This window comes from Parambassis ranga, chromosome 5 (assembly GCF_900634625.1).
Source record: "Parambassis ranga chromosome 5, fParRan2.1, whole genome shotgun sequence".
NCBI classification, from domain to species: domain Eukaryota; kingdom Metazoa; phylum Chordata; class Actinopteri; family Ambassidae; genus Parambassis; species Parambassis ranga.
This window is the reverse complement of record NC_041026.1, coordinates 32114282-32142158: the sequence shown is the minus strand read 5'-3', so window position 1 is coordinate 32142158 and position 27877 is coordinate 32114282. Positions and strand designations below refer to the sequence as shown.

General features: G+C 43.1%; 1 protein-coding gene across 3 annotated transcripts; it reads left to right on the top strand.

Annotated features, from left to right (window-relative positions):
* Positions 1-148: 148 nt before the first annotated feature.
* On the top strand, positions 149-27826 carry rap1gds1 (RAP1, GTP-GDP dissociation stimulator 1). 3 transcript variants are annotated; one of them, XM_028406307.1, is made up of 15 exons: positions 149-259; positions 2851-2958; positions 5426-5548; positions 8048-8173; positions 12833-12979; positions 17610-17738; positions 17961-18086; positions 21802-21945; positions 22332-22463; positions 22544-22678; positions 23238-23363; positions 23504-23643; positions 23755-23881; positions 24048-24176; positions 25678-27826. In XM_028406307.1, the coding sequence occupies exons 3-15, from the start codon at positions 5440-5442 to the stop codon at positions 25803-25805; spliced, it is 1698 nt and encodes a 565-aa protein (XP_028262108.1). In that variant the 5' UTR covers positions 149-259; positions 2851-2958; positions 5426-5439; the 3' UTR covers positions 25806-27826. The 3 variants fall into 3 exon arrangements, with proteins under 3 accessions (XP_028262108.1, XP_028262107.1, XP_028262109.1); XM_028406306.1 differs by having other exon boundaries at positions 154-500; XM_028406308.1 differs by lacking the exon at positions 12833-12979 and having other exon boundaries at positions 154-500.
* The last annotated feature ends 51 nt before the right edge of the window (positions 27827-27877 follow it).

Genomic DNA, 27877 nt, shown 5'->3' with positions numbered 1-27877 from the left:
TGGGTAATGGCTATAATTGTAGATATAGGTGTAGGTGAGGCTCCACAGTAATGTGTGCTTTGGTGCCACCTACTGGTCATGACCCATGTTGTTTGAAAAGATTTTATTTTGAAGGTTGTGGCCGGAAATCGTAATACTCATTGCGCCTGGCAGACTTGACCGTACCATGTCAGACTGAGCCAGCCGTCCAGGGGAGCGCCAGCCTACAGGTCTTGACTGTCGGTGTGGGATATGAGAGGAAGTCAGATGCGTTAACTCGGTAGTGTCCCGTCGTACAGGCCGCTGCACAGCAGCATCTGTCTGAACCTGAAACCCCGGCCCGGTGGCTGCTGTCGCTACATACGGGCTAGCTAGCTAGCTAAACCTCATTCTGCTAACTTCACCAGTTTAAGGCGGGTTAAAAGGAAGCGTTTGAAGGAACGACGGGGACATCCGGCTAGTTAAACTCGGTTCGCGGAGCTTAATATTAATATTTCAGGAGCAACATCCTGCAGAGATGGGTGAGTAGACAGCTAGCTAACCAGCCCACTCTATGTAAGCCGAATTAGCAACTAGAACTATTTGTACCATTTAGCAAAAGAATTATGAGTGTTATAAAAGCGCCTGTAAGAAGCGGCGCATGTTCAGTAGTGTGTAGCATATTTTTTGTCACTACACCACCCCATTTTGTTGCATTTGTAGTTTTTATTATTGTGAGGTTAGTCCTCTGGAAAGCCGACTGAAGCTCATTGCTGTGTACGTGCGCGTGTCTGCTCAGTGCTCGGGTGGGGTAGCTTCCCTGACTCTCCATCCAGTCCGCACACACGGCTGCTTCTTTTCTTTTTTTGCCTTTCTGCACATTGTCATCGCCTTCTTTTGCTTCCTCCGCGTGACGTGAATACTGCTTGAAGGTGCCACTCGTAAAATGAATGTGCACCCCCCCCCCCCCCCCCCCCCCGTCTGAAATGGCAGTGTGCTGCTGATGGAGTAGATGGCACTCCTCCATCTCCACAGCTGTTATGCAATAAGATCCAGCAGCACACTGTGTGTTGCTGTTTGTATTGCGCTACCCTCTGTGATGTAGCCCTTGATGATAGACACGCACTGATTGGTCGTGCATAACATTTGGCAATAAAGAAAAGTTGCTGTAAATTCACATCAGGAGCAGCCTGGGATATTTGAGGTTTAATCCCTCCTCCCCAATAAGCATCCAGGGATGGATGAATGTGTGGGTTTTGCAGTGCACTACCAGCTGACAGCAACAACCAGGTCACTGCAACAGTGGCTGCAATCCTTACGCAATTTCCCTATACCTGCTTTGTTGGCACAAAGCTGGAGGAAAATCTCAGCGTTTCAAATGATAAACCTTCTGAGTTAAAAAAAACAATGCAGTTCTTCTCAAGTTGACCAAAAATGAGTATATTGACTTGACTGATTGGTTTATTGATTGATTGATTTTAGGTCCAGTGAAGAGAGGTATGCTTCTCTTGTAGCTCAGAACCACTACTACAAGATGTCTCATTAATAACCGCATCATTTTAGTAAATGTGCAGTGGTTACAAATCATATAGGATTTAAAAGAAGGGGATGGTAAGCAGAGGTGAAACTGAAACACAGAGGGAATGGATGCTATGATGGTGTATTAAGAACGTATGGGGAAAAAATATATATAACAGGTAAGAAATCAAATATATATAACAGGAAGGAGATCATAAAACCCTCAAGATTAACATTTACAGGAAAAATATGCATATTTTGACCTAAAAATTGAAAATGTACAATGAAAAGAAAGTAGATGCGTAATGTTGGAGTTTTTCTAGATATTTTGTGAGACAGGAAGTAATTAGTGCCGCAGGCTGTAATCAAAGCCGCTAATGTGAGGACTATAATCTCAGCTGCTGGGGATTTTATCTGTGCCACAATATTGGATTTTTACTAATACCTGATATTAGGGTTGGGCGGTATTAAGGTATACCAGCGGGGCACACAGGTAGCGACGGTATCATTTTTAATACCGTCAATGAAAAAAAATGCAATCCACTTATGCACGGCCCACCGCACGGTATTCACGTATAAATGTGGAGGGCGTTTGACGGTATCAAAATTTGGATACCACCCAACCCTACCTGATATTGTGCAACTCATTTTGGTCAACAGCCAATCTACACACATTTATCCATGTTTCACAGAGCATCAAGCCCTTCCTGTAAAATCAATATATAAAGATGGCTTATTTGTATCATTGATGAAATGCAGTTCATCTCACTTTTCTTATTCCTTTACTTCCTGACGCTCAGCAGCACTTCCTGCTTAGATAGATAGATGAAGGAGCTAATTAAAATAGACTTTGCAGTGGGATTCATTAATGGGGAAATGGTGCTGATTTTACACCAAAAGCATCATTTTATAATGAGCATACAGACTCTGTGTGACATATTATTAGTGGTGTCTTATGATAAGAGTGTGAAGACTTTTTTTTCTCCCAACCAAAAGGTAGCGTAGTAAGAGATTAGCATTGTGAAACACTTTAAGAGGATGTTGTAGTTAGCTGCTGTCACTTAGTGGCAGCATCGGAAAGTTTGCAGTAAATGTATCCTACACTTGTTCGTGCTTGTGTGGTTGTACTTATAAAGATTTTTAACCAATCAGTATTTAACCCACACATTGTATCATCAATCAGAGACAATGGTTTTGGGAAACTTGGCCTTGCCTTTACATGCAGCTTGTAACTCGTCTCCTGCTTGACCATACAATAGCATTCCATTCTATGTTGTCCTTTTTACAATGGCTGACACACTGTAGGATATGGGGATTTTTAACAATCATGTCCAACAGTGAATGAAAAGTAATGAAAAATGTGTGTGCTTTCAGACAACCTGAGTGAAGCCCTGGAGAAGCTGAAGCTAGCATCTACAGACAGCGCCACTGACAGTGTAGAGAGCTGTCTGGACTGCCTGCTCAAAGCACTCGCCAACAACAGTAAGTACAGAGTACAAGGTAACACACAGGGTATTAAAAAGTATTAAAAGGTGATAATTTAAAATTTAAATATTTAAGGCCATTAAAAGTGTTAAAATTTGTTTTAGAGGTATTATTTTTTTTAAAATAGTTATTATTTTTCAGACTCTGAGGTGTCCTATTTTGATTGATAATCTGCTAAAGTTTTAAACGGTGGGCTTTTCCTCTCTCTCTCTCTCTCTCTCCCTGCCAAAGAGACTGGATAACAAAAGGTGTCACTCCGGTGCGTTGCAGCGTATAAATTGTGCAAAGTCCAGCCGTCGGATTTAATATAGCCCCTGGCTTCTGTCTTAAAATGTGTCAAATCAACAGGTAGTTCTTATTTTTTAACTCATTGTGTAACGTTGTTCTGAGCAGACCACTGTCAGCTCGCTGTCTGCGTCGCCACAGTGCGTCACAGTGCTGCAGGGCTTGGATGCTGGTTACAGCAATGCAGAGAGCTCTAAAGCTGCACAACACCGGTTCAGCATGCTTATGTATACAACCTGTACAGAATGTATGAATAGAGAGAGAACAAGCGTTTTTAAAATTCACTGCAGCTGCCTGCACTGTCGATGCACACGCGCAAACACATGCACACACAATCACACACAAAGACACGTGTGCGCAGGTGAGCCCACTCCCACCAGCAGGTAGAGAGTGCATGTTGTTTGGCTCTCTGTTGCTCATGACATGCTAGTTTGTTTGACTTAACTCCACTGACTATGCTCAGATAAGCTATGGCAATAGGCCTACCACTACTCGTAATAATAATAATAATAATGATTGGGTAACCTTCCTAGTGTTAAATGTTCTTTAGAAATTAAAGTTTATTGATCTTTAAAAGGGTGTACTTGCATGGTCTTAAAACAGCAATAATAATTGCTTATCGCAACAATTTTGCTGGGCAATTTATCGCGTGACAGGCCTAGTCGTCATGGGCAAATGCAAGTTTTCTGACAGCTGGGTGGAAGACCAAGCATTTAAGGACTGGCTCAGTCCTGTAGAGAGGAATAACCGGCAGGCTTAATGTTCGGTTTGTAAAAACATTTCACTGTCAACTGGATGGGAGCTAACGCACTTCAGTCACATATGCAGTCCACTAAACATACATGCGCGGTCGGCGATAGCAGTTGACTTTTCCACTCTCCACTTTCTGTGCTGCTGCACCACCACCACAAACTAGTGCAACCAGCAACAACCGCTATGTTAATAAGTCTCGAAATCTACTATGTATATAGCATTTTATGTCAAAATAGTACAGAGTACACATTACAAAAGGTTTTTTATTACCACTTGCAACTCAATGTCGTGATGGTTTAAAAAAAAATTAAAGGTAGTAAAATATTAAATGTAACTTAAGGATTGCTGTATTCCTCTACACACCATGTACAGTAGCAAGCCTTTTCTGATTGTCCCTATAAATCCCCCTGGCATCGCGTCCACTCTGGCCTAATCTAGCTCCAGAATTCAGCTGTATTATTTTTAATTTGACTCAAGTCATCATATTTAGTATTTAGGCTTGAATATCAGAGAATGAGTGATCCTGTGTGCTTGAAACCACATTTTTGGGCAGTGTGACAGCATTTGCCCGACTAATATGTAAGAATAAACGTCTCACTTCTCGCATCAAGTGAGCTGATCGTGTAGCAGATCTAAGTGGGGGCTTTGCTATTACAAAATTTTATCCAAACCAGGTTGTCCCTAGATAAACGTTGTAGATTAAAGATCCTGAAGAAGTAGAGTGGTCCTACGTCACACTGAGAAGAGTTTAGACAGCTGGGTTAGAGCTTTGGTGATCCAACATGGGATGTATCAAAAGGCTGAATTCTCTATGTGGCTGCAGCTGGGAACCAATCAGAATACAAGAACATTTTAGACCTGTGCTTGAAGCTTTGTTTTGCTACATTATAAAACATGACGGGAGGAAGCTGTTGATTTATTTATATCTTCTTTTGTTGATGTCATTGCTACAGTTAGCAGACGAGAAGTGAGCTCTCTGCAGGCTGCATTAGCTCTTGCTAGCATACCACATGGAAATTACAGTTGTTGTGTTGCATGGAAGGTGGATGTGAAATGTTTGAGACCGCATTAACGGAGCGCTCACAATGTGCAAGTTACATATGCTGTGTGCACATACTAATGCTGAATATTATATCAATTAGGCTAGACTGAAGATTTCTTGCTCTTTCTCACCTCGACCGTTCCACAGTTTGTTTTCATGTGAGTCTCTACTATCACACAGTTGTCGTTTATTGTTATCCCATATAAATGAATAGAAAATGTTGCTGGATAGGGTACTACTCCATTAGACAGCTTTTTACTTTGACAAGACAAGGTATGACATACTCTCAATACTTGCCAATGGGTTGTACCTGTGTTAAATGTTTTCTTAGAAATGGCTATTAGATGGGCAGTATTAACCTTAAATGTGTGGTTTTTCCTCCAGATACTGAGGCCAGCATGAAGATCCAAGAGATGGGCATCCTTCCCCTGTTGCCCAACCTGCTAAACCCCCAGTCTTCCTGCACCCCTAAAGTAGCCAACATCATTGCTGAGCTGGCCAAAAATGGTGAGCTTCACTTTTTATTCAAACAATGTGCAGAAAGCACTCCAACTTTCTCTTCCTTTTGTCAGTATGCCATTTTCTTTATAACATGCTTCTTCCAGACCAGTGCTGGGTTTAGCAGAACAGCTGGCATTTTCAGAGCCAGCCTGTCACTTATTGCACGGCGAGGATGCGCACCCTGTGTATGTCAGAGGCCGTCCATTTTCCATAATTTCGCATGGTGAGTGCAGGGAGAGCTTTTAAAGCCAAAGAAAACAGACAGGGATAGAACTTGGGGCAAGAAAAGGTTAGAATAATGAATGGGTTTTTAGCAGCTTGCAAGACTGCAGCTAATGATCACTCCCCCAGCAGTTTGCCAAGCTTGGCAACAACCCGCTGGCATTTATCTGTCACTGCTTCCGGAAATGTCTGCAATCAGCCAAGTGAGTGCTGGGCTAAAGACAATTCCCTTTCTGTCTGACGATCGTTTAAAGCCACACAATGGAACATTAAATGTTAAAATTTATTTTTCAGCGTAAGACGATAACATAGTGCCTCATTCCCTTTAAATCCCAGTTTATACAGTAGGATGCAAAAACATGGATGGTGCATTCTTCATACTAAGAGAACATGGCAGCAAATGTAAATTGCACATATCTGAGAGCAGTTACTAACCCCAACGCTTCTGCATTAAATTGTTCTCTCTCTATTCATACATTCTGTACAGCCTATCATAAAAATCCTCACAAAGCAGTTTGGAAGGTAAACTAGGATGCAAGGATCAGATGATAATCCTATCAGCCACTGTCACCCCCACTATCTAGAAACAGACAGTGGATTTCTGAGATGCGGTATTGGCACTGAACTGCCTTATAGTCACCTTTTCAGAGCTAGTGTTGTCACTTTTTTAAAAAATCACATTTGAACGAATCTAAAAAATAACAGTTTGTGTGTGACGCAGCGCACGTCACACACAAAAGGTTGACAATGCATTTGTATTGCAAATTGTGAGCACAGTCGTGGTTACCTTGCCTAACGAGCTGATAATGTTCAGGGAAGAGGGCGTATAGCATGACAATGGATAGAAGATTAGTACAGCTGACTGTAGCAGACCTCTGGTCTGTGTGAGTTTAATTCTGTGAACATTTGGATGACTGTCTGCAATAATACATCCTGTCTCCCGGTGTTTAATGTGCGTTGAGCCACTGTAACGCCGTGATCAATACTGGGATTAGTTTTTATCGCCACCCTTTGGACAGACACTCTGCTCTGTGCACCGTGTTTCTCCTTCCAGGAGCTGTTTGCCAGCTGCTCATCTAAACTGTCCATCGTCGTTGTACTTCCTCCTTCTGTCTGTGTGTTCTGCACCTGAAGAAGCTCTTGCGCTTCTTCACATTCATCACGCCCACAATAAATTCCGACCAATCACAATGGTTGACGCACAGCCTTGAGAGAAAAAGTTCTGCCCGGGCTATGTGTCCGAGAGCGCTGCACAGCGGGTGGTCCGAGAGAAAAATGACGTAACTGTGGGCCTAATGTCGGCAGGGGGAAGGGAGTTCTCTGTTCTTGTGGAGTTTGGATCCAGCTTCAATGCCTGTCGCTGTAAGTGTCAAAGTGTCACTGTATTACCGGTGTCGGAGGAAGAGCAGCTGAAAAAAAACTCCCTGAACCAAACATATATCACAGATAACGGGAGGCGCCTTGACAGCTTTGGAGCAAGTTTAAACAGAGCAACAGTCAAACTTTACTAACCGAATCACTTTCTGATATTATTTGCAAGAAACACAAGTTTATCAATGTGATCGGGATCACGTGCGGCTCTTTTTTTGTTCACAATATTGCCTGCTGATGAGAACACGTGACTTTACCATCCAATGTGTAGAAACCTAAATACCTCCACATGCTGCTTCTCATGTGTGTTGGCATTGTGATTGTCCGCCCAGGGCGGCTTTCCTTGTTATTATCTATTTATCGAGAGAATAAAGACTGACAGCCTTATTCAGAGCTAACATTAGGGGTCTGAAATGTCAGTTAATAATGTTGTGTACAAAAAGTACAAATAAGAAATGTATAAATTGATGAGTAAAGCTGTGAAAAAAGCCATAGAAGCACTCATGCCTGTGTGAAAGATGTTAAACTGTGCAACTCGGATGGATATTCAAAATCTGAATAATAAAGGTTATGAACTTTTACTGTTTATATGTATGGAAGTTGAAGGCTGCTGTAAAAATGTATCTGAGTATTCTTTGAGATTTCTGAGGTTGAAGATCAAATAGAAAAGCATCAGAATTCTGAATATAATCTTAGAGTTCTGAGAAAACGCACACACAGAATTCCTGATTAAAGCAACAACAGAAAAAGTTACAATGTGACAAATCTCTAATTCCCATGACAAATAATGAAAAAAGGCAATCATGGCTCCCAGGCTCTGATCCTTTTCCATATAAATGTGTACTGTAAACACAATTGCTTTAAAACCAGTCCATGCAGGCCTGATGTCTTTCATTATTACCTTTTTTTTAGAGTTCATGCGGAGTCCCTGCGTAGAAGCTGGCCTCATCCCTCCTCTGATTCAGCTGTTAAACTCCACTGACCACGAAGTTTTACTGCAGACTGGCCGAGCTCTTGGCAACATCTGTTATGACAGCCGTAAGTAGGAATTTGCTTTGCTTTCACTGAATCCCTGTTGAGCCTTGTCATCACCATCACAGAGCGAAGAGAAGATAAGTGGGGAAAAATGGTGCAGGTTTGGGCTGCAGTAGAAAAAGCTGTCATGTATCAGACACCTTCTTTTACTTGGGATGTGTACAAAAAAGTGATGTTGAGCTTTACCTTAACAGGATGTATTTCAAATGTAATGGTACTAGTCTGCTAACTTCTGCACGCCCCCATGTATGCTGACTCTATGTTCTGGCTGAAACCCCTCATGGTTGTGTCATAGTTGATGTAATTAGAGCTATGCATTTCTGCACAGTTGTGAATAAGCCAAAGGAACTGCTCTGGGGAGCCTCAGTGTTCACAGTTGTGGTACTGGAGAAGTTAATCCCTGTACAGACTGAATAAGGTCACCCAATCACGTCTCAGTGCCCTTTTGGTGTCACCTGTTAAACAGTGGGGAACAGGAGATCCAGAGAAGGGCCTCATGATAAGGCTGATTGTTGAGGGACCCTAAAAAATTCCTTTAAAAGGGGGTAGCTTTGAAGCGTGATGGAATGATGTCACTGCTCAGGGAGTTGTTGAAGTAGGCTTTGAGAACATATGACAGATGGTCCACACTTCCTGTGAGCCAGAGGCGGAACTCTTCAGGGAGCTCCAAAGAGATTCTGGAGGCTCCAGACAAGTGAAAAAAAGTATGTATTATAAAAGTAACCAAAATAAACAGAAAAATGTCTTATTGATAAAATGTCTTATTACATTGCACAACATACTGCATGTTTATTTGATACATTTTGTGGTTGCGTTGCTTTGCTACAGCAGCTACAGAATACAACTTCTGTTGTTGTTTGACAGCTCTGAAACTTTCAGAATAATTTGCTAGTATTGCCAATAATTCTAAAAAGACAATTGAACAATGTCAGCTACATTTTTCTTGTTCATATCGGTCATGATGGAAAGAGCAGGAAACGTCAAAAAGGCATGAATGCTGTTGCCACAGCTTGACCTGACCTCCATATTTGTATTCACCTAGTCCAGGGGTCGGCAACAGCAGCATTAAAAGAGCCATTTGGGCCGGTTTCCCACTGAATAAAGCACACTCGGAGCCACAAACCCCTAACTACTAATCTACACCTATTTGACCACTAAATTGAAGGTAATATTAATCTATATATAGGCCTAATTTAGATAGATATAGATAATATTTATCTGAACAAAAAATGCCAGTTTATATGTTATTTTGATTTCAGTGTGCCGTCATTCATGTCCTCCATGCTGTAGGCTACAGTCAACCTGAATTATGAAACACGTTAGTTCAGGGTCCGATATAAAAATATATATTTTCAGAATAACAGCTTGTGTAATTATTTCTTTCACCTGGTTAATGTGAGTTCTGCTCTGGAACTTCACTGCACAGCGTATCGTATCCATTTCAGGGCTGTAAGACGTCACTTTGATTTTCACGAAGGATTGAGCTCTGATCTGTGAGGCTGGAGTGGTGTTTACTTTTAATGTAGTTCATGATGGAAAACACCAGCTCGCACAAGTATGAGGGTCAAAGATCAACAGGACTCCAAATGCAAACTCCCATGTTCATATAAGCGTCATATATGTTCATATAAGTGTCAGGAATGTCATTTCATGTAGGCTGTCGAGCACGAGTTTGTCCGGTGTCACAGGTGCTGCGCACACGCAGGACGCAACCGTGACGCATATTTTGACAAAATATTAAAAGTTTTATTTTAATATCACAAGAGCATCTCAATCTCCAAAGAAACAACTATTACTATGAAAAAACTAAATGAATAAAATAAAATACATTTAAATTAAAAAGCCATTTATCCACATTATTATTTTTTTCCGAAAATGAGCTCGCTGCCTGGGAGCCACAACAGAGGGATGAAAGAGCCTCATGCGCCTCCGGAGCCACAGGTTGCCGACCCCTGACCTAGTCACCTAGCACAGTTAGACTTTTAGTTCTGCTTTAACTGTCCTTTAGACAAAAATGATTTTTATCCTAGCATGTGATCCATTTAGGAACAGCTAAAAAGTTGGTCCTTTAATCCCTCCAGAACAGTGCATGGCAGACAATGCCTAGCCTGGTGTGGCTGAATTTCGGCCTGACTTTAAAGTGGTCGTGCATCTAAAAAAATGACTAAGAAACTGCCTCTAATTATACACTGTGTGCACATCTTTAGCCTTGACAAATGTTGATTTTTTTGGTATGTGCATACTGTCAGGCTGAACACAGCCAAAAATAAACTGCATTTTATTGTCAACGTCTGTCTGTGTTGTCCTGTAATGGACTGGCAACCTGTCCAGGGTGTACCCTGTGTCTTGCCAATTAACAGCTGGTATAGGCTACAACCCCCCCGTGATTCTGTACAGCACAAGCGGGTTAAGACAATGGATGGACTTCAGGATGTGCTCCTAAATGGAATACACAACAAAACCGTGTATTCAGCAGCTAGTCGAGCAAATAATTATAATACATTTCAACATGATAATAAATTTCAACATGATAAATGAGCTTTGTCTTGCAATACAAGTTGTGTGTATAGTTTGTCTGTCGAACATCATATTACAACTGAGTTGGTGGTTCGCAAACAAAAGCACCACTGTATATCTGATTCATGACCATGTGACATAAATGGGAGCTGCCATGTTGGTGTCCACCTGCTTATATGCATGAAATGTGCCTTGCAGGGGCTGTAGTCTCACAGATCTAAAGTTTTCTGTTGATGGATACAGATGACACGTTCTAAGATCTATAAGGTTAATTGAAGGTCCACAGTCCAAAATGGCTTCTTCCTACTGCAGGGCTAAGTGTGTATTAGTTGCTTTTTAAAACTGATTTTTGTTTGATGTTAAAATAATGATTGATGCCATGAAAAATGTATTAAGCTTTGATTTATTTTTTCCCCCAAGAAAAAACAATGGTATTACTTTGTATAATCTGCTTCATGTAGCACTTCTCAAATGTCTCCTCTAAGAAATTTCATTAGTCAGTGTACCAGTGTAGTATTTGAGCAGTGACCTCGGGGACACATCGCAGAGTTTAAGCCTGATTTTGCAGGCAGCTTTAGAGTCTTTAATCACAGCTGTCAGTTCTGCTGCACGGCTTCTCGCCTTGTTGAAAAGCTGGGTATCTGTGGAATCTGGAGGGATGTGACATTTGTCGGAGTGGAGGGGGGTCTCTGCGGACTGGCACGGTTTTTATCATAGATGTACTGTGGAGACGCAGCTGCTCACTACCTTAAAGACACACACACATACTTGTGATATGTTGGACATCACCCTAGCCACTTGAGTATGATACATGAAAGAGGAAACCACTTTCATTAAAGATCAATTATAATTTGTTGCTCACTAAAAAGGGCCTCTACCTAATAACATAATACAAAGATGCATTGTGTGACTGATGTAACAAGGTCATTTAAAGTCTTTAGTACTGATGAAATTGACAGCTATTCTTTGTTATAAATAATCCACATATTATTCAGTTGTGTGTAACTTGTAGACTTTGAATTGTACACATATTAAAGATGTACCACAAGAAAGAGCAGAATTAAGAGCATCTACCAAGTTCACTGCTCTTCCCGTTCAGTCAGCAAAAACCTTGATGAAATCTGGCCAACAAACAAGCTAATGATATGACCAAGCAGCGGCCTTCTGTTTTGATGAATGAAGTCCAAAAACCGCAGTTTAGTCCGCATAGGCCTCCATGTTACAGCAGAGTTCTTGTCTTGTTTACAGACTGGTTCTTTAGTAGTTATGTGAGTTTAGGTGGGCTCTGACACTGTCAACATGTGGACAGTCAGGGCCACCCAAAGGGACTCACAACACTTATGTAACAAAACACTCTATAGCCAGGACTTGGTCACAATGTCACTGCCCTACATGCTCACTTTATTAGTAACATAATTTTTTTTTATAACAAATACCAGAACAGAGGGTTCAGGGAATGTGTCTTATAACTCTAAACCTGGCCATTCAGGATGTGGTATTTTATAAGTAGCATGTTCCACCACGAGCCAGTTAGGTCATTGCCAAGTCAGCAGCTTCCTGAGTAATATTGTGCACATCACATGCCATTGCCGTGTCGCATGCCACCCATAATGAATGAGAGTATCGAATGTCCTGAGAGATTACTGACTCATAACGTTTTCTTTGGCAGCTGTCTTGCCAGACAAAGCCCTCCCACAACGAGACAATTGTCACTACTGAGCACTTATAGTTTCTTTAAAAAAAATGAAAATCATTGATTTTGCTGGACATACTAGTTGTTTTATTTGATTCAAGCTTCTTTTCTTCTTTTATTAGATTGTTGTACTTTGATTTTGTTATTTTCCTGTGTCATTCTGTCACATTATATGGATATAAAATTCACAAGAAGAGGGAAGAATTATGGCATTGGAGAAATCCAACTAAATCAAACCTCATACGAGTCCTTATCAGTCAGGTTACTTGGATTTGCTTAATGCCAGAAAGCTGTCATGATTATTTCCCTTTTTTATTCAGCACTGACTGTTTGCAGCCTGAGTTTGCATTGATTTGTCTGTGTTTTATTAACATTCCTTTCCTGTGTGTTTTCAGGATATTTTGCTTTACTTTCCGTTCTTTGATTTGTGTCCTGGCCTCTTTGTTTTGCAGATGAGGGCAGGAGTGCAGTTGACCTGGCAGGAGGGGCTCAGATAGTAGCTGAACACATTAAATCCCTCTCCCAAAATACTGAGCCGGAAAATGAGAAGCTCTTGACTGTCTTTTGTGGCATGCTGATGAACTATAGCAATGATAATGGTAATGATCATCCTTCCCCCAAGAACCATTGCTAACTCATCTCAACTAATCAGCGGATGTTCTCTTTCTTGTACACAGACAGTAGGGCTAAACTGAACTAGAAGACTCTGGTTTGGGCTGACCTTTGTTCTTTTCTTTCTACCACGCTTTCTCTTGTTTTCAATTCACCCCTGGGGTAATCTGCCGTTATTAATATTTGCTAAGAGTCAGCTTTCACCCTAGCTGTACCTTCCTCCCACCACTTCACCCCTGTGAGTTTGCCTTGTTAATAGACTCAGCAGGTACAACATAATCATTAGCTAGAAGCTCTTTATGTGCTGTAGAAATGAGATTTTTCCTGTTTTGTCTAGCACCACCAACCGATTGTTATGCATCTGGGGAAAACATCTGAAAATCTAAACTGAGACTACACTCATAATTACAAGGCTTCATCGGGGAATTCTTCATTGGGGAATTCTTCAAGTTTCATGTAAAAATATAATGAGTCTGACATTTGTGGAGTGACAATCTGGATTACCATAAAATTTGTTTTCATCCATTTACTTGATAAACAAATGACATTACCTTCAGCAGTATTTAGTATCTGTTAACCTAGCATGCTAATATCAGATCGTGACTATGTGGAACACTAATGGTACCAATAGCATTGCCCATATAGTGTGTAGAAAACCCATAGCATATAGAGCTGTTAGTATAGCTGTAGTCTAATGTCTAGTGTCTAATTTCAGATACTCCCAGTATATTTACATGTGTTTCAGTATGAGATAGTCATGTTTGGCAGTAATTTTTAACTGTTGTAAGTATACTATGTGGGTAGAGGTTGTGGACTGCATGTTGCAGTGCTGTGTGGTAAACACGCTTCTGATTTGAGACACAGCACTTATTAAAGGATAGGAAAACTGTGTTGTTGACCTGTAGTGATGTTGATATCCATGTTGTTGCCCCCTTCTGTTAATGCTAAGCTAAACTAACCACGTCCTCCAAAGGTGACAAGCTATATCTATGGTTTTGTGTGGATGGATGAATGCAGACCTCTTTTGTTGGTAAGACAAATATTATTCACATTTATATTCATCAGGTTATATTTACATAATGTGGTTTCGTTAGCGTCTTCAAAAGTACTTATCTTGGATGTCAGGGGTGATAGCTTCCAGATATAAGCCACATATCTTGTATCTTATTCTTTTCTGATGTCCTGATTTCGCCTCTGTACTTGTTGTACTGTTTCTTTAGGGATCATAGTTGAAAGCTGTCCATAGTAGGTAAATGTGTTATTCTTTAACCATTTCATAATAAAACTATACCTACATTTGTAATGAAAATTTACATCAGACTCACTTAAAAACTACTAACATAATTAACATGGTTAACAAAAGTCAAATTGCCCCCCAGTGTATCCATACATACGGCTGTTTTTTTGGACTGTCCTGCAGTGGACATCTTTGCAAGAGTCATTAAGAACAGTGAGGATGTGATGTGACAGGCTCAGAGCTTCTGCCAAGATATCTGCTGGCACTGGATTATGGTTGGATGTATTTGCCTGTGTGACAGGTTTGCGGTCACGCTAACAGAATGGATGGTTTTTGTGGCTTTCTGCAGCTTTTCAGCATCCTGCTGAGTCTTCATATCTAATTACTGTTAAGAGAACCTCACTAATTAAAATGAATGACAGTGATGTAGACACATAAAGTATACATATGGTCAGGGTCAGTGGCAGTTCCACCTAGATGGGATTTTTTTCCCCGACGTTCGCTACTGCTTATTAACAGTATGTAGCAATGTGTGTGAGTCAGTTCCGAGCACAAAACTGGTCAAAGTTTAGTTTCTTTCTTATATTTGTCTTTAATCAGCTTGTACATTTGCGTCCAGTTTGAATGCAAATAGATTCTGATTCTGAATTCTTACTCTGGTGTTTATATGAAAAAAAATGAGATGCTTTCCTTTCATTCTTCAGGTGCTTCTTAATAACTACCACTTCTTGCCATCAAATGACATACAGCACAACATCTTTCTTTTCTATGTTTTGGGAATCTCAGTTCTTAAAATTGCTTGACTGTTTTTAACTAATCATATGAGGTGAGAAGTTAAAAACACTTTATGGGTGGCTTATTTAATACAGGCAAAACCTGCTCTGAATATTAATGTAAAATTTACATTATTATTGTGTGTAAATATGACAAATGTGTTTTTTTGAAGATATTAAATGTGCTATCACACTTCATTTCACTGTGATCATAGCCAGGATTTAACAAATACAGAGGTCCAAAAAGTCAAATTTCAAGTGACAGTTGTGAATATGCAAAATTGTATTTGACTATAAACATGGTCAGCGTTATAGTCAGTAACATCAGAAACATCTGAAATACACTCAACAAAAATATAAACGCAACACTTTTGTTTTTGCTCCCATGTTTCATGAGATGGACTTGAAGATCTAAACTTCATTCCAGATACACAATATTACCATTCCTCTCAAACATAGACACATCTGTCTAAATGTGTGATAGTGAGCACTTCTGCTTTGCTGAGATAATCCATCCCACCTCACAGGTGTGCCACATCAAGATGCTGATCTGACATCATGATTAGTGCACAGGTGTACCTTAAACTGCCCACAATAAAAGGCCACCCTGAAATGTGCATTTTGTTTCTGCTTTATTGGCGGTCTGGGGACTCAGAACCAGTCAGTATCTGGTGTGACCACCATTTGCCTCATGCAGTGCAACACATCTTCTTCGCATAGAGTTTATCAGATTGTCTGTTGTGGCCTGTGGAATGTTGGTCCACTCCTCTTCAATGGCTGTGCGAAGTTGCTGGATATTAGTGGGAACTGGTGCACGCTGTCGTATACGCCGGTCAAGCACATCCCAAACATGTTCAATGGGTGACATGTCCGGTGAGTATGCTGGCCATGCAAGAACTGGGACATTTTCAGCTTCCAAGAATTGTGTACAGATCCTTGCAACATGGGGCCGTGCATTATCTTGCTGAAACATGAGGTGATGTTCATGGATGTATGGCACAACAATGGGCCTCAGGATCTCATCACGGTATCTCTGTGCATTCAAAATGCCATCAATAAAATGCACCTGTGTTCTTCGTCCATAACAGATGCCTGCCCATACCATGACCCCACCACCATGGGCCACTCGATCCACAACATTGACATCAGCAAAGCGCTCACCCACACGACGCCACACACGCTGTCTGCCATCTGCCCTGAACAATGTAAACCGAGATTCATCCGTGAAGAGAACACCTCTCCAACGTGCTAGGCGCCATCGAATGTGAGCATTTGCCCACTCAAGTCTGTTACGGCGACGATCTGGAGTCAGGTTAAGACCCCGATGAGGACGACGAGCATGCAGTTGAGCTTCCCTGAGACGGTTTCTGACAGTTTGTGCAGAAATTGTTTGGTTATGCAAACCAATTGTTTCAGCAGCTGTCTGAGTGGCTGGTCTCAGACGATCTCGGAGGTGAACCTGCTGGATGTGGAGGTCCTGGGCTGGTGTGGTTACTCGTGGTCTGCGGTTGTGAGGCCGGTTGGATGTACTGCCATATTCTCTGAAACACCTTTGGAGACGGCTTATGGTGGAGAAATGAACATTCAATGCACGAGCAACAGATCTGGTTGACATTCCTGCTGTCAGCATGCCAATTGCACGCTCCCTCAATGCTTGTGGCATCTGTGGCATTTTGCTGTGAGACAAAACTGCACATTTCAGGGTGGCCTTTTATTGTGGGCAGTTTGAGGTACACCTGTGCACTAATCATGATGTCAGATCAGCATCTTGATGTGGCACACCTGTGAGGTGGGATGGATTATCTCAGCAAAGCAGAAGTGCTCACTATCACACATTTAGACAGATTTGTGAACAATGTTTGAGAGGAATGGTAATATTGTGTATCTGGAATGAAGTTTAGATCTTCAAGTCCATCTCATGAAACATGGGAGCAAAAACAAAAGTGTTGCATTTATATTTTTGTTGAGTGTATATTAAATATGTTCATAAATATAATGCTTTATACATTATACAAGTATAGACAGTATCAAAAAATGTGTAATTACAGAAATCTGGACCTTTTCTTTGCCCTTTTTGGCTGCCCTCAGCACCTGTACCGTAACACCTTGTAAAGACGTGGATCTAAATTCCTTGTGTCAGCTCTTTCAGATGACGCCACACTTTACTGCAGTAAAACCTCCAACAGAAGCATTCACTCCTCTCATCATCCACCCACATATATGCCAAACAAGCAATGACGCATCAGGAAAAGCAAACATCTTTGCTGCAACATAGTACAGCAGTTATTATATGCATCACATAAACCATTTTGGTTGTCTGGGTGTCTTGTAGTTGACCAAGCTAAGCTAACGTACATTTTTGATAGCTTTGTTTTTATTTTACTAACAGTAAAGAAAATAATTTGGCTACAGCACATCACCAATTGGCCCCTCTGGGAAGAATAGTCTAATGCAAGTCTCTGTGAGAGTTTGTTGATCAGGAATGAATTCTTCATTGTCTCCCTTTAAGGAACCAAACATATCACCAGCTTTTTTCTTCCACAGACTTTCTTGATGTTGAGAACAATAGATCGACTGCCTGTCTTTCTGTCTCTTTGTTTTTTGCAGATTCCTTACAAGCCCAGCTGATCAATATGGGTGTGATTCCCACTCTGGTGAGGCTGCTAGGCATTCATTCCCACAACACAGCCCTGACAGAAATGTGTCTAATTGCCTTTGGGAATTTGGCTGAGCTTGGTGAGTACATAAGTGTTTACCCAAGCTGATGATTCCATATCTAAAATTGTATAGCTCGTGGTATTTTTTATAATCTCTTGGTTTAGGATTAGTAAACAATTAGCAGCTGTAGTAACATGGAGTAAGTCAGTAATGGGACAGCTTAAAGACGTGAAGCCCAGTTGCACGCAGTCTGGGCTATAGCAATATCTCTGATATCTGTGCTTACACTGTTGTTCTCAGAGTCCAGCAAAGAGCAGTTTGCCTCCACCAATATCGCTGAGGAGCTGGTGCGTCTTTTCCAAACGCAGTCAGAGCACGAGAAGAAGGAAATGATTTTTGAGGTTCTGGCTCCGCTTGCAGAAAACGGTAATATGACTTCTGTTTAATCTCCCATGGATAATTTTTAGGTGTTCCACAAGGCCATATCTAGGCTATGGGATGAGATTCTAAACTGTCAGACTGCAGTGTTCTCATCCCTGTCCATGTAAATCATGTCCACCACCTACTGTATGAGAAATTATCCTGTAAGTGTGAGTCATGCTGAGTCATCATGCCCCTCCGCTCCGCAGCAGCATCCGCTTCCATAATGGAAGGCGTGTTGGTGGGATTGAGGAGACCCTCAAAGTACTCTTTCCACCGTCCAACCACCCCCTCAGTCGAGGTCAACAGCTCCCCACCTCCACTGAATACAGTGTTGGCAGAGTACTGCTTCCCCCCTCCTGAGGCGCCGGACGGTTTGCCAGAATCTCTTTGAGGCTGACCGATAGTCCTCCTCCATGGCCTCCCCGAACTCCTCCCAGGCCTGAGTTTTTGCCTCTACAACTGCCCTCGCTGCAGCACGCTTGGCCTGCTGATACCTAGCAGCTGCTTCAGGAGTCCCACAAGCCAACCAGGCCCGATAGGACTCCTTCTTCAGCTTGACGGCATCCCCGGACCTCCGGTGTCCACCACCGGGTCCGGGGATTGCTGCCACGACAGGCACCAGAGGCCTTGCGGCCGCAGCTTCGGACAGCTGCATCGACAATGGAGGTGGAAAACATGGTCCACTCCGACTCAATGTCTCCAGCCTCCCTCGGAATCTGGGTGAAGCTCTCCCGGAGGTGGGAGTTGAAGATCTCCCTAGCAGAGGGTTCGGCCAAACGCTCCCAACAGACCCGCACAGTACTTTTGGGCCTGCCGGGCCTGTCCAGCCTCTTCCCCCGCCAACGGATCCAACTCACCACCAGGTAGTGATCAGTTGACAGCTCAGCCCCTCTCTTCACCCGAGTGTCCAAAACACAAGGTCGAAGGTCAGATGACACGATTACATCGATCATTGACCTCCGGCCTAGGGTGTCCTGGTGCCAGGTGCACCGATGGACAACCTTGTGCTCGAACATGGTGTTCGTTATGGACAAACCATGCCCAGCACAGAAGTCCAATAACAAAACACCACTCGGGTTCAGATCGGGGGAGGCCGTTCCTCCCAATCACGCCTCTCCAGGTGTTACTGTCACTGCCCACGTGGGCGTTGAAGTCTCCCAGCAAGATGACAGAGTCCCCGGTTGGGGTGCCATCCAGCACCCCTCCCAGAGACTGTAAGAAGGTCAAGTACTCTACACTGCTGTTCGGCGCATACGCCGAAACCACAGTGAGAGACCTCTCCCCAACCCGCAGGGAGGCGACCCTCTCACATACTGGGGAAAACTCCAACACATGGCAGCTAAGCTGTGGGCCTATAAGCAAGCCCACACCAGCCCGCCGCCTCTCACCATGGGCAACTCCAGAATAGAAGAGAGTCCAACCCCTCTCAAGGAGTTGGGTTCCAGAACCCGAGCTGTGTGTGGAGGCGAGCCCGACTATATCTAGTCGGTACCGCTCGGCCTCCCGCACAAGCTCAGGCTCCTTCCCCCCCCAGCGAGGTGACATTCCATGTCCCCAGAGCCAGTTTCTGTGTCCAGTGATCAGGTCGCCGAGGCTCCCGACTGCCACCCAATCCACTCTGCACCGGCCCCTTACGGTTCCTCCCACCGGTGGTGGGCCCATCGGAGGTTGGCCCCATGTCGCTCCTTCGGGCTAAGCCCGGCCGGGCCCCGTGGGGAAAGGCCCGGCTACCGGGCGACGTCATGGTCCTTGTTTTTCTTTTCTTCATAAGGGGTATTTGGACCGCTCTTAGTCTGGCCCATCACCCAGGACCTGTTTGCCTTGGGAGACCCTAATAAACCCTAACTAATTAATTAAGCCCCCGACAACATAGCTCCTAGGATCATCTGGGCACTCAAACCCCTCCACCACAGTAAGGTGGCGGTCCATGGAGGGGCTTCAGGGATCAGGGATTCGCCCTGGGTACCTCAAGTCTCTGGATGTTGTGGGGCTGTCTTGGTTGACACGCCTCTGCAACATCACGTGGCAATCGGGGGCAGTGCCGCCGGACTGGCAGACCGGGGTGGTGGTCCCTCTTTTTAAAAAGGGGGACCGGAGGGTGTGCCCCAACTACAGGGGGATCACACTCCTCAGCCTCCCTGGGAAAGTCTACGCCAGGGTACTGGAGAGGAGAATTAGGCCTATAGTCGAACCTCGGATTAAGGAGGAGCAATGTGGTTTTCGTCCTGGCCGCAGAACGCTGGACCAGCTCTATACCCTCTGCAGGGTGCTGGAGGGTTCATGGGAGTTCGCCCAACCAGTCCACATGTGTTTTGTGGACTTGGAGAAGGCGTTCGACCGTGTCCCTCGCGGCATCTTGTGGGAGGTGCTCTGGGAGTATGGGGTCCGTGGCCCTCTGCTGAGGGCTGTTAGGTCCCTGTATGGCCGGAGCAGGAGTTTGGTTCGCATTGCCGGCAGTAAGTCAGACCTGTTCCCAGTGCATGTTGGACTCCGGCAGGGCTGCCTCTTTGTCACCGAATTTCTAGGCGCAGCGAGGGACTGGAGGGGATCTGGTTCGGGAACCATAGGATTTCATCTCTGCTTTTTGCAGATGATGTTGTCCTGTTGGCTTCATCGAGCCAGGACCTCCAGTGTGCACTGGGACAGTTTGCAGCCGAGTGTGAAGCGGCTGGGATGAGAATCAGCACCTCCAAGTCTGAGGCCATGGTTCTCGACTGGAAAAAGGTAGTTTGTCCTCTCTGGGTGGGAGGAGAGCTCCTGCCCCAAGTGGAGGAGTTTGTGTATCTCGGGGTCTCGTTCACGAGTGAGGGAAAAATGGAGCGGGAGATTGACGGATTGGTGCAGCTTCCGCAGTAATGAGGTCGCTGTACCGGTTTGTTGTGGTGAAGAAGGAGCTGAGCCGGAAGGCGAAGCTCTCGATTTACCGGTCAATCTACGTTCCTACCCTCACCTATGGTTATGAGCTTTGGGTAGTGACCGAAAGAATGAGATCGCGAATACAGGCGGCCGAAATGAGTTTCCTTTGAAGGGTGGCTGGGCGCTCCCTTAGAGATAGGGTGAGAAGCTCAGTCACCCGAGAGGAGCTCGGAGTAGAGCTGCTGCCTCTCCACATCGAGAGGAGCCAGCTGAGGTGGCTCGGGCATCTGGTTCGGATGCCTCCTGGATGCCTCCCTGGGGAGGTGTTCCGGGCATGTCCCACTGGGAGGAGGCCCCGGGGAAGACCCAGGACGCGGTGGAGAGACTATGTCTCTCGGCTGGCCTGGGAACGCCTCGGGATTCCCCCAGAGGAGCTGGTGGAAGTGTCTGGTGAGAGGGAAGTCTGGGTGTCCCTGCTTAGACTGCTGCCCCCGCGACCCGGACCCGGATAAGCAACTACTCTTTTTACTTACTTTTTTCTGTGAAAAGGTCAGACTTATAAGGCAGCCACAATGAATTTTTTAGCATTTTCCCACATTTTAATCCAATTAAACACACAATTTAATTATGTATTAGTATTATTTAATTTTATTTAATCAGTTTAGGTTTGGACTTTAAAGTTTTTCTTAGTAGTGATGGTGTCCTTAAATGATGAAAAAAGCGAAGAATGTTTTAGGTTAGACATAAATCTCCTTTTGCAAAGATATGTATTATTTCTTCATGTACTGTGCATGCTGTAAGAGCTGTGCGAAAGGCAAAACCAATGAACGGATGTGTTTGTGGTTTTTGCTTTTTGTTCCAGATGTGATAAAGCTGCAGCTGGTGGAGGCAGGCTTGGTGGAGTGTCTGCTGGAGGTCGTGGCTCAAACTGTGGATGGAGAGCGTGAGGAGGACATTGCTCAGCTCAAGACGGCTTCTGACCTCATGGTGCTCCTGCTGCTGGGAGGTAAACACCTGGAGCTTTAACAATGCAGTACGTAGAAACGGCCACATTACGCTGCAAGATGTGTTGAGTACACAGCTGTACATGACTGCACGGAGACTTAAATGCCTGGAAAATTTAATTTTCCTACTGTACCTACTGTATGCAAGCATAACTATAAACCCACAGGGTCCTCTGGCCTGCACTGATGTAGAGAATGAATATTCAGCCTTTATGTAAATATTCCACTGTGAGAATGGACCTGGATGTGGTGTGCTGTTTTATAAATATGCATGCACGCTAACCACTTGATTCATTCCTGCGACCAAGCAATAACTCAACATAGCTGAGAATGGGTTTAGAATATTACTTATTCCTGTGATCTAATCTGTCTTCCTTCCTCTGTAAAGACGAGTCCATGCAGAAGCTGTTTGAAGGAGGAAAGGGCAGTGTCTTCCAGAGAGTCCTATCCTGGATACCATCTCATAACCATCAGCTGCAGCTGGCTGGGGCTCTGGCCATCGCTAATTTTGCTCGCAATGGTAAGCTGCAGTCCAAGAGAACGATGAAAGACATTTGCACCCAGCACCGCTCAGCCTTCATCTTGTTCTGCTGTGTGTAGATGGGAACTGCATCCACATGGTGGACACTGGAATAGTGCAGAAGCTCCTGGAGCTGCTGGATCGGCACGTTGAGGAGGGCAACGTCACCGTTCAACACGCCGCCCTGAGCGCTCTGCGGAACCTGGCCATACCTGGTGAGCTGCTACACAATTAGAAAAGCAACGTATCATTATTTCAGACTTTAATCTGCTTTTTAGATTTTTGCTCCATCAGGTACCAAAAATAGCCAATAGCCTAGCAACATTATGACTACAAAGAATGTTTGTACTTATTTTGTAGTTGTGGCCGTTAAGTTTGCTGGTTACTGGTCTCTTTTTTTGCACTGTTAAACAAATGCACTAGTTGTAGCCTGCATATTTGGCACTGTGCTGAACAACATGCTGAAGTCTTAAGCATGTTGTCCTCACTTTAACAGCTAAGGTCAAATGAAGCTTCACAGTGTGATTTTCCTTGCCCTTCCGTGAGCGTGAGGAATGTCGGCACCCAAGCTGAGAATATGAGAATACAGTATATTTCCATATTTTAATTGAAGTTAACCCTCTAAACCCTGCTGTACCTGTACCCAATCAGGTTTTTGGCCTTTTTCCTGTTGTTTTTTTTGTGAGTTTATTGTACTTAACCTCGATGGAAGCAGCACAATCATGGTATGATAATTGTTCAACAATTGTTTTGTAATGTTTTCCTTCTCTCCAGTGGTAAATAAATCCAAGATGTTGTCAGCAGGCGTAGCAGATGTTGTGTTGAAGTTTTTGCAATCAGAGATGCCTCCAGTCCAGTTTAAACTGCTAGGAACATTACGTATGCTCATCGACACACAAGGTAGGCAACGTTTCTCTGTCCTTTACCTTTTCACATGCAAAACAGGCAGCAGCCTCACCGCTGAGCCACAGCTGCTGAAGAGCTGCACACCAAAAATAAGTGACAGTGATTGTGCTTGCCTGCTGTGTGTGTTGGTTCAGGTGAAGCCGCTGAACAGCTGGGAACCAATGGGAAACTGGTGGAGAGGCTAGTGGAGTGGTGTGAAGCCAAAGATCATGCAGGAGTGATGGGCGAGTCTAACAGACTGCTGTCGGCACTCATTCGACACAGCAAGTCCAAGGTCAGACAATACAATAAGAACTCAGTGAAGAGGAATGATGCAGTAGTATAATGAAGTATACTATTTACTGTAACTTATGTCATAATCTGAAAATGCCTTCTTGTTTTATAGGAAGTCGTCAGGACTGTCATCCAAGGAGGGGGAGTCAAGCATTTAGTTACCATGGCAACCAGTGAGCATATGATCATGCAGAATGAAGCACTGGTGGCCTTGGGTCTCATAGCAGCGCTGGATTTAGGTAAGAGCAACAAAGGATGAAATAAAATCTTTAATGTTTTCTAATAAAATTATGCCTAGCCTTAAACCGTTTGAGAGTGTTGAATGAGGCCAAAGAGCACAAATCCCATCTGTAGCATAAATAACAGCAGCGTTTGCCACGCTAACAACAACACACTGGATTTCAGTTGCAGCTGAGAAGGACTTTGTGGGAGCCTGCCTGGTGTCTGTGCTTCACAAGCTGCTGTCAGATGAAAGGAGTGCACCAGAGATCAAGTACAACTCCATGATCCTCATCTGTGCAGTCATGGGCTCAGGTCAGTGTATGCTATAGTACAGGGGTATTCAATTTCAAGTTAAAGAGGTCCAGTACAATACAGTACAATTTAAAAACTTTGACAATACTTTTGTCACATAATATAGAGCTGTACAATGTTCTTTCAATAATTACATAAAAGTAGGGTTGCATTTTAAAATAAGGGGAAAGGAGGAGGTGTATGTTTGTTACTTATATAATGTTCACCATAATATTTTTGTGTATGTTCATTGCAATGCTGGAAATAGTATCACCTCAGACAAAGTTTTTGTTTAATTTACTTAACTTGAACAATACTTTGCTACATATCCACCTCTAGATAACATAACTTGTGCCTGCTAAAATTTTCAAATCTCATTTACATTCAGTATGCTTGCAAATAATCTGTAATCCTCTGTTTGGGTCCTCTCCTCCTCATTCTCCTCCATCCAATGCTGGTTATTGAGCCCTGTACTAAATTCTGAATGCACTGATACCGTGCCAGGTCACAGAAACTGTGAATGCAACTTCCTTTGCATGCACAGGTACAGCAGAACAAAGTGGTGAGTGTGTGAGAGGGAGAGGGGATTTAATTGGTTGATATATTGAATATCTGCGTGACGGAAACGACCAAACTACAACTTGCATCTCCGAAAAATTACAACATTACTATAAGACTATTTAATCGTTTTGCGAACACATATCTATTTATAGAAGCTGCCGGAATGCCGTACGGGGCCGTTCTGGCCCACCTTAATCCGGGTGTATCGCTGTCTTTCTTTTCTTTTCTCTCGTCTTTTCACAGGTGTAATCTGTCTGCAACTTGTATTGTAGTCGCAACCACCTGAAATGCCCAGATTTGATTGGCTGAGAGTTGTCACGTGGGATGGATAAACTCGTATGCAATTGGTCTGTGCGTTTCCTCATGCGCTAAACCACTACCGTAAAGTCAATGAAAGCTGCGGCAGTTAAAATAGAAGCGCCTCGTCAGGTTTTAAAAAATAACCTGCTGTTTGGACTATAAATTCGGGTCCGTATGGTCCGACAGCTGAAAGGAGAAGAAGACTGCAGCTTGTCCATCATCGGTGGATGAAAATATTGCTGTAACTACAGTGGTCAGCATTTGGAGTGGATTTCATCAAAGTTGTCCTGAATTTTAAACAATACCTGTTCTTGTCTTAGATGACATTTTTGATCCTCTACAAATGTTAACTATTGTATGTTTCACAATGGACCTCCAATGCAATTGATTTTTTCCACATCTGAAAATTTAACATTATTAATAAACTTCCTGTTTAAAAGGGCCACAAATGTCATAGTAGGCTTTTAATGTGAGGGCACCTGTGAAGGTGTCAGATTTTTTGTCAGTTTTTGCTGATTGGATGAACACTCTGTCAATCACGCTGATTGTGAATAAATCACATTATCGCCAACATCTGTTTGTACTTCCTCTGAGGATAAGCACATGTTGATCTGGGAAGAGGTCGTTCTGATTAAATCGGCTGCTTTCATTTCATCCTCAGAGCCGCTCCACAAAGAGGTCCAGAGCCTGGCGTTCATCGACGTGGTGTCCAAGCTGAGGGCTCACGAAAACAAGACGGTATCGCACCAGGCGTCGCTCACGGAGCAGCGGCTAACTGCCCAGAGCTAAATGACTGTGTCCAACACACCAACCCACACCCACACCCACCCGAATGCCTGCCTGACCACCTTGTCACCCAACGACACCTCATGACTGCTCTCGATCTCTCCTGTGCCCCATCGTCATGTGCCAAGGTACTATGTCACGTTAACTGCCAGCCAGACATACAGTCGTGTCTGCCTCCCCGACTCTCTGCCCCCGACAACCTGCTAGGGTTAGACTGATGTTTAAACATTCATAAAATCTGACCATTTCTTCAATGATTTTTCTTTTATATGACAAAAATCCACCCAGAATGAATAGCTGTCAAGAGTGAAAAGCCTCCAAAACTGTTTTTAGACTACCAAAACTCTCCTCTGAAAGCCATAATATGAGATTTATTTAGGTGGGTTAGCGGGTCCTTAAGGCAGGCTGAGGCAGGCTTCATTTCAGGCTTTACACACACCCATGCTCAGTGGACTCACTGACATGCTGGTATCTTTTGTTTGTTTGTTTGTAACAAACATCAGTCTAACCCAAGGCCCCTCCTCTACTTGTGCATGCATCTCCTGCTACAAGTAGCTCCGCAGGAGCTGACGCGCCATAGACAGCCTAACGCAATAGATGAAGAGACGACACTCTTTTACGACCATAGCTGTGATACCATCCGCCGGTAAACCCACCAGTGAAAATGTGCACACACAAAAAACCCTTTCCTGTTGTGATTTTCCTTTCATTTAAAAAAAAAACAAAAAACAAACAAAAAAGCAGCCATCCATGATGTGTCTAGTCGTGTCCCATGTAGCTCGAGTATAAATTGACTAGAAACTGTGCATGTTTTAGTCCTGTTGAAGGTGTGCCAGTGTTCATTTTTTACCTCTCTACCACTCTCAGAAGTACAGCCTGCCCCCCTCCTCTACCCACACCTCCGGTCTCGTACACTCTTTGTTCTTCTAGAGATTTTATTCAGAGTTTTAATTCCACTGTTGGTCATTCTTCCCGAGCCGTACAGTGATAGACTAAATATTCATTATTTACCTAAAGAGAATCACATAAGAAGCGGACAAATCAAGTCTTCATTCATCCAGATTAAGCCTGCGGCGCATGTAAAGGTGGAAGAATAGGAATTTGGATGTGTGCCTTTCCCACTGGAAACACAGATGTACAAGCTTTCTGCAGGAGCTCTCACTACATCAGTGTATCATGGTCTAGCATCGCCGTATCCAGGAGCGAGAATGTTCAAAATAAGCCAGACTCTGACAGAGGAAGCTCGCCTTCATTAAGTACAAACCACATAAGTCTACACAAGCACTGACCTGAATTAAGACCATTCTTGGTCATACTTAATCATATTTTATCCCAGCTCATAGAGAAAGTTTAACATCAGTACAGTTGCCTCATTAAAAGTTTGACACTTTACATAGACAAAATTTCTGTGATACATGATTTAGTTTGTAGTGCTGTGGACAGAAATAAAGGAAATATTAACATTATTTTGAATATTTTTGGATGGGCAGAAAAGTGAGCTATGAGGAGCAGCCCAAAAACAATTATCAAAAATAATTAGGAAACACAAACAAAATGTTTCAAATTTAGTTTAGTTTTATTTTATAAGAAAAAAATGCATACAAAAAAAATAATGTGACCTTAAAGTCAGAAATGTGTGAGAAAATATTAAAACGAGGCACATTTAATTCTTTTTCTAGGAAAGATTTTTCCAGTAAATTTGGTAATTTTTTTTTTTTTGAAAATTGACAATTTTATTGCCAGATAGTGTCCATTTTTTTCTCTCTCTCTCTCTCTCTCTCTCTCTCTCATAAATGACATGCCACGGTGTGTCTCCTGGTCTGGGCCCGCGCTTTATTTTTTTTATTTTTTTGTATTAATGGTTATTTATCAAATATGTGCTCTTCTTAAGATACATACAAGTGGAGATGTATCCATAGTAACTGCGTAAAATATTATAAACATAAATGTTTGTTGTAAATGTCATGAGTTGTACATTTGGAGGATTGTAACTCAGCAGATAATTAAAAGATGATAGCTGGTGATGGTTGATGTCTTTTTATTGTCATATATGTCTTGTGTATATGTGAAAATTT

What these genes read in the sequence shown, in the direction of transcription:
- rap1gds1 (XM_028406306.1), top strand. An exon ending in GGCTCCGCTTGCAGAAAACG is followed by an intron (nt 18,087 to 21,801) that starts GTAATATGACTT and finishes TTTTTGTTCCAG; the next exon opens with ATGTGATAAAGCTGCAGCTG. An exon ending in CATAGCAGCGCTGGATTTAG is followed by an intron (nt 23,882 to 24,047) that starts GTAAGAGCAACA and finishes ACTGGATTTCAG; the next exon opens with TTGCAGCTGAGAAGGACTTT.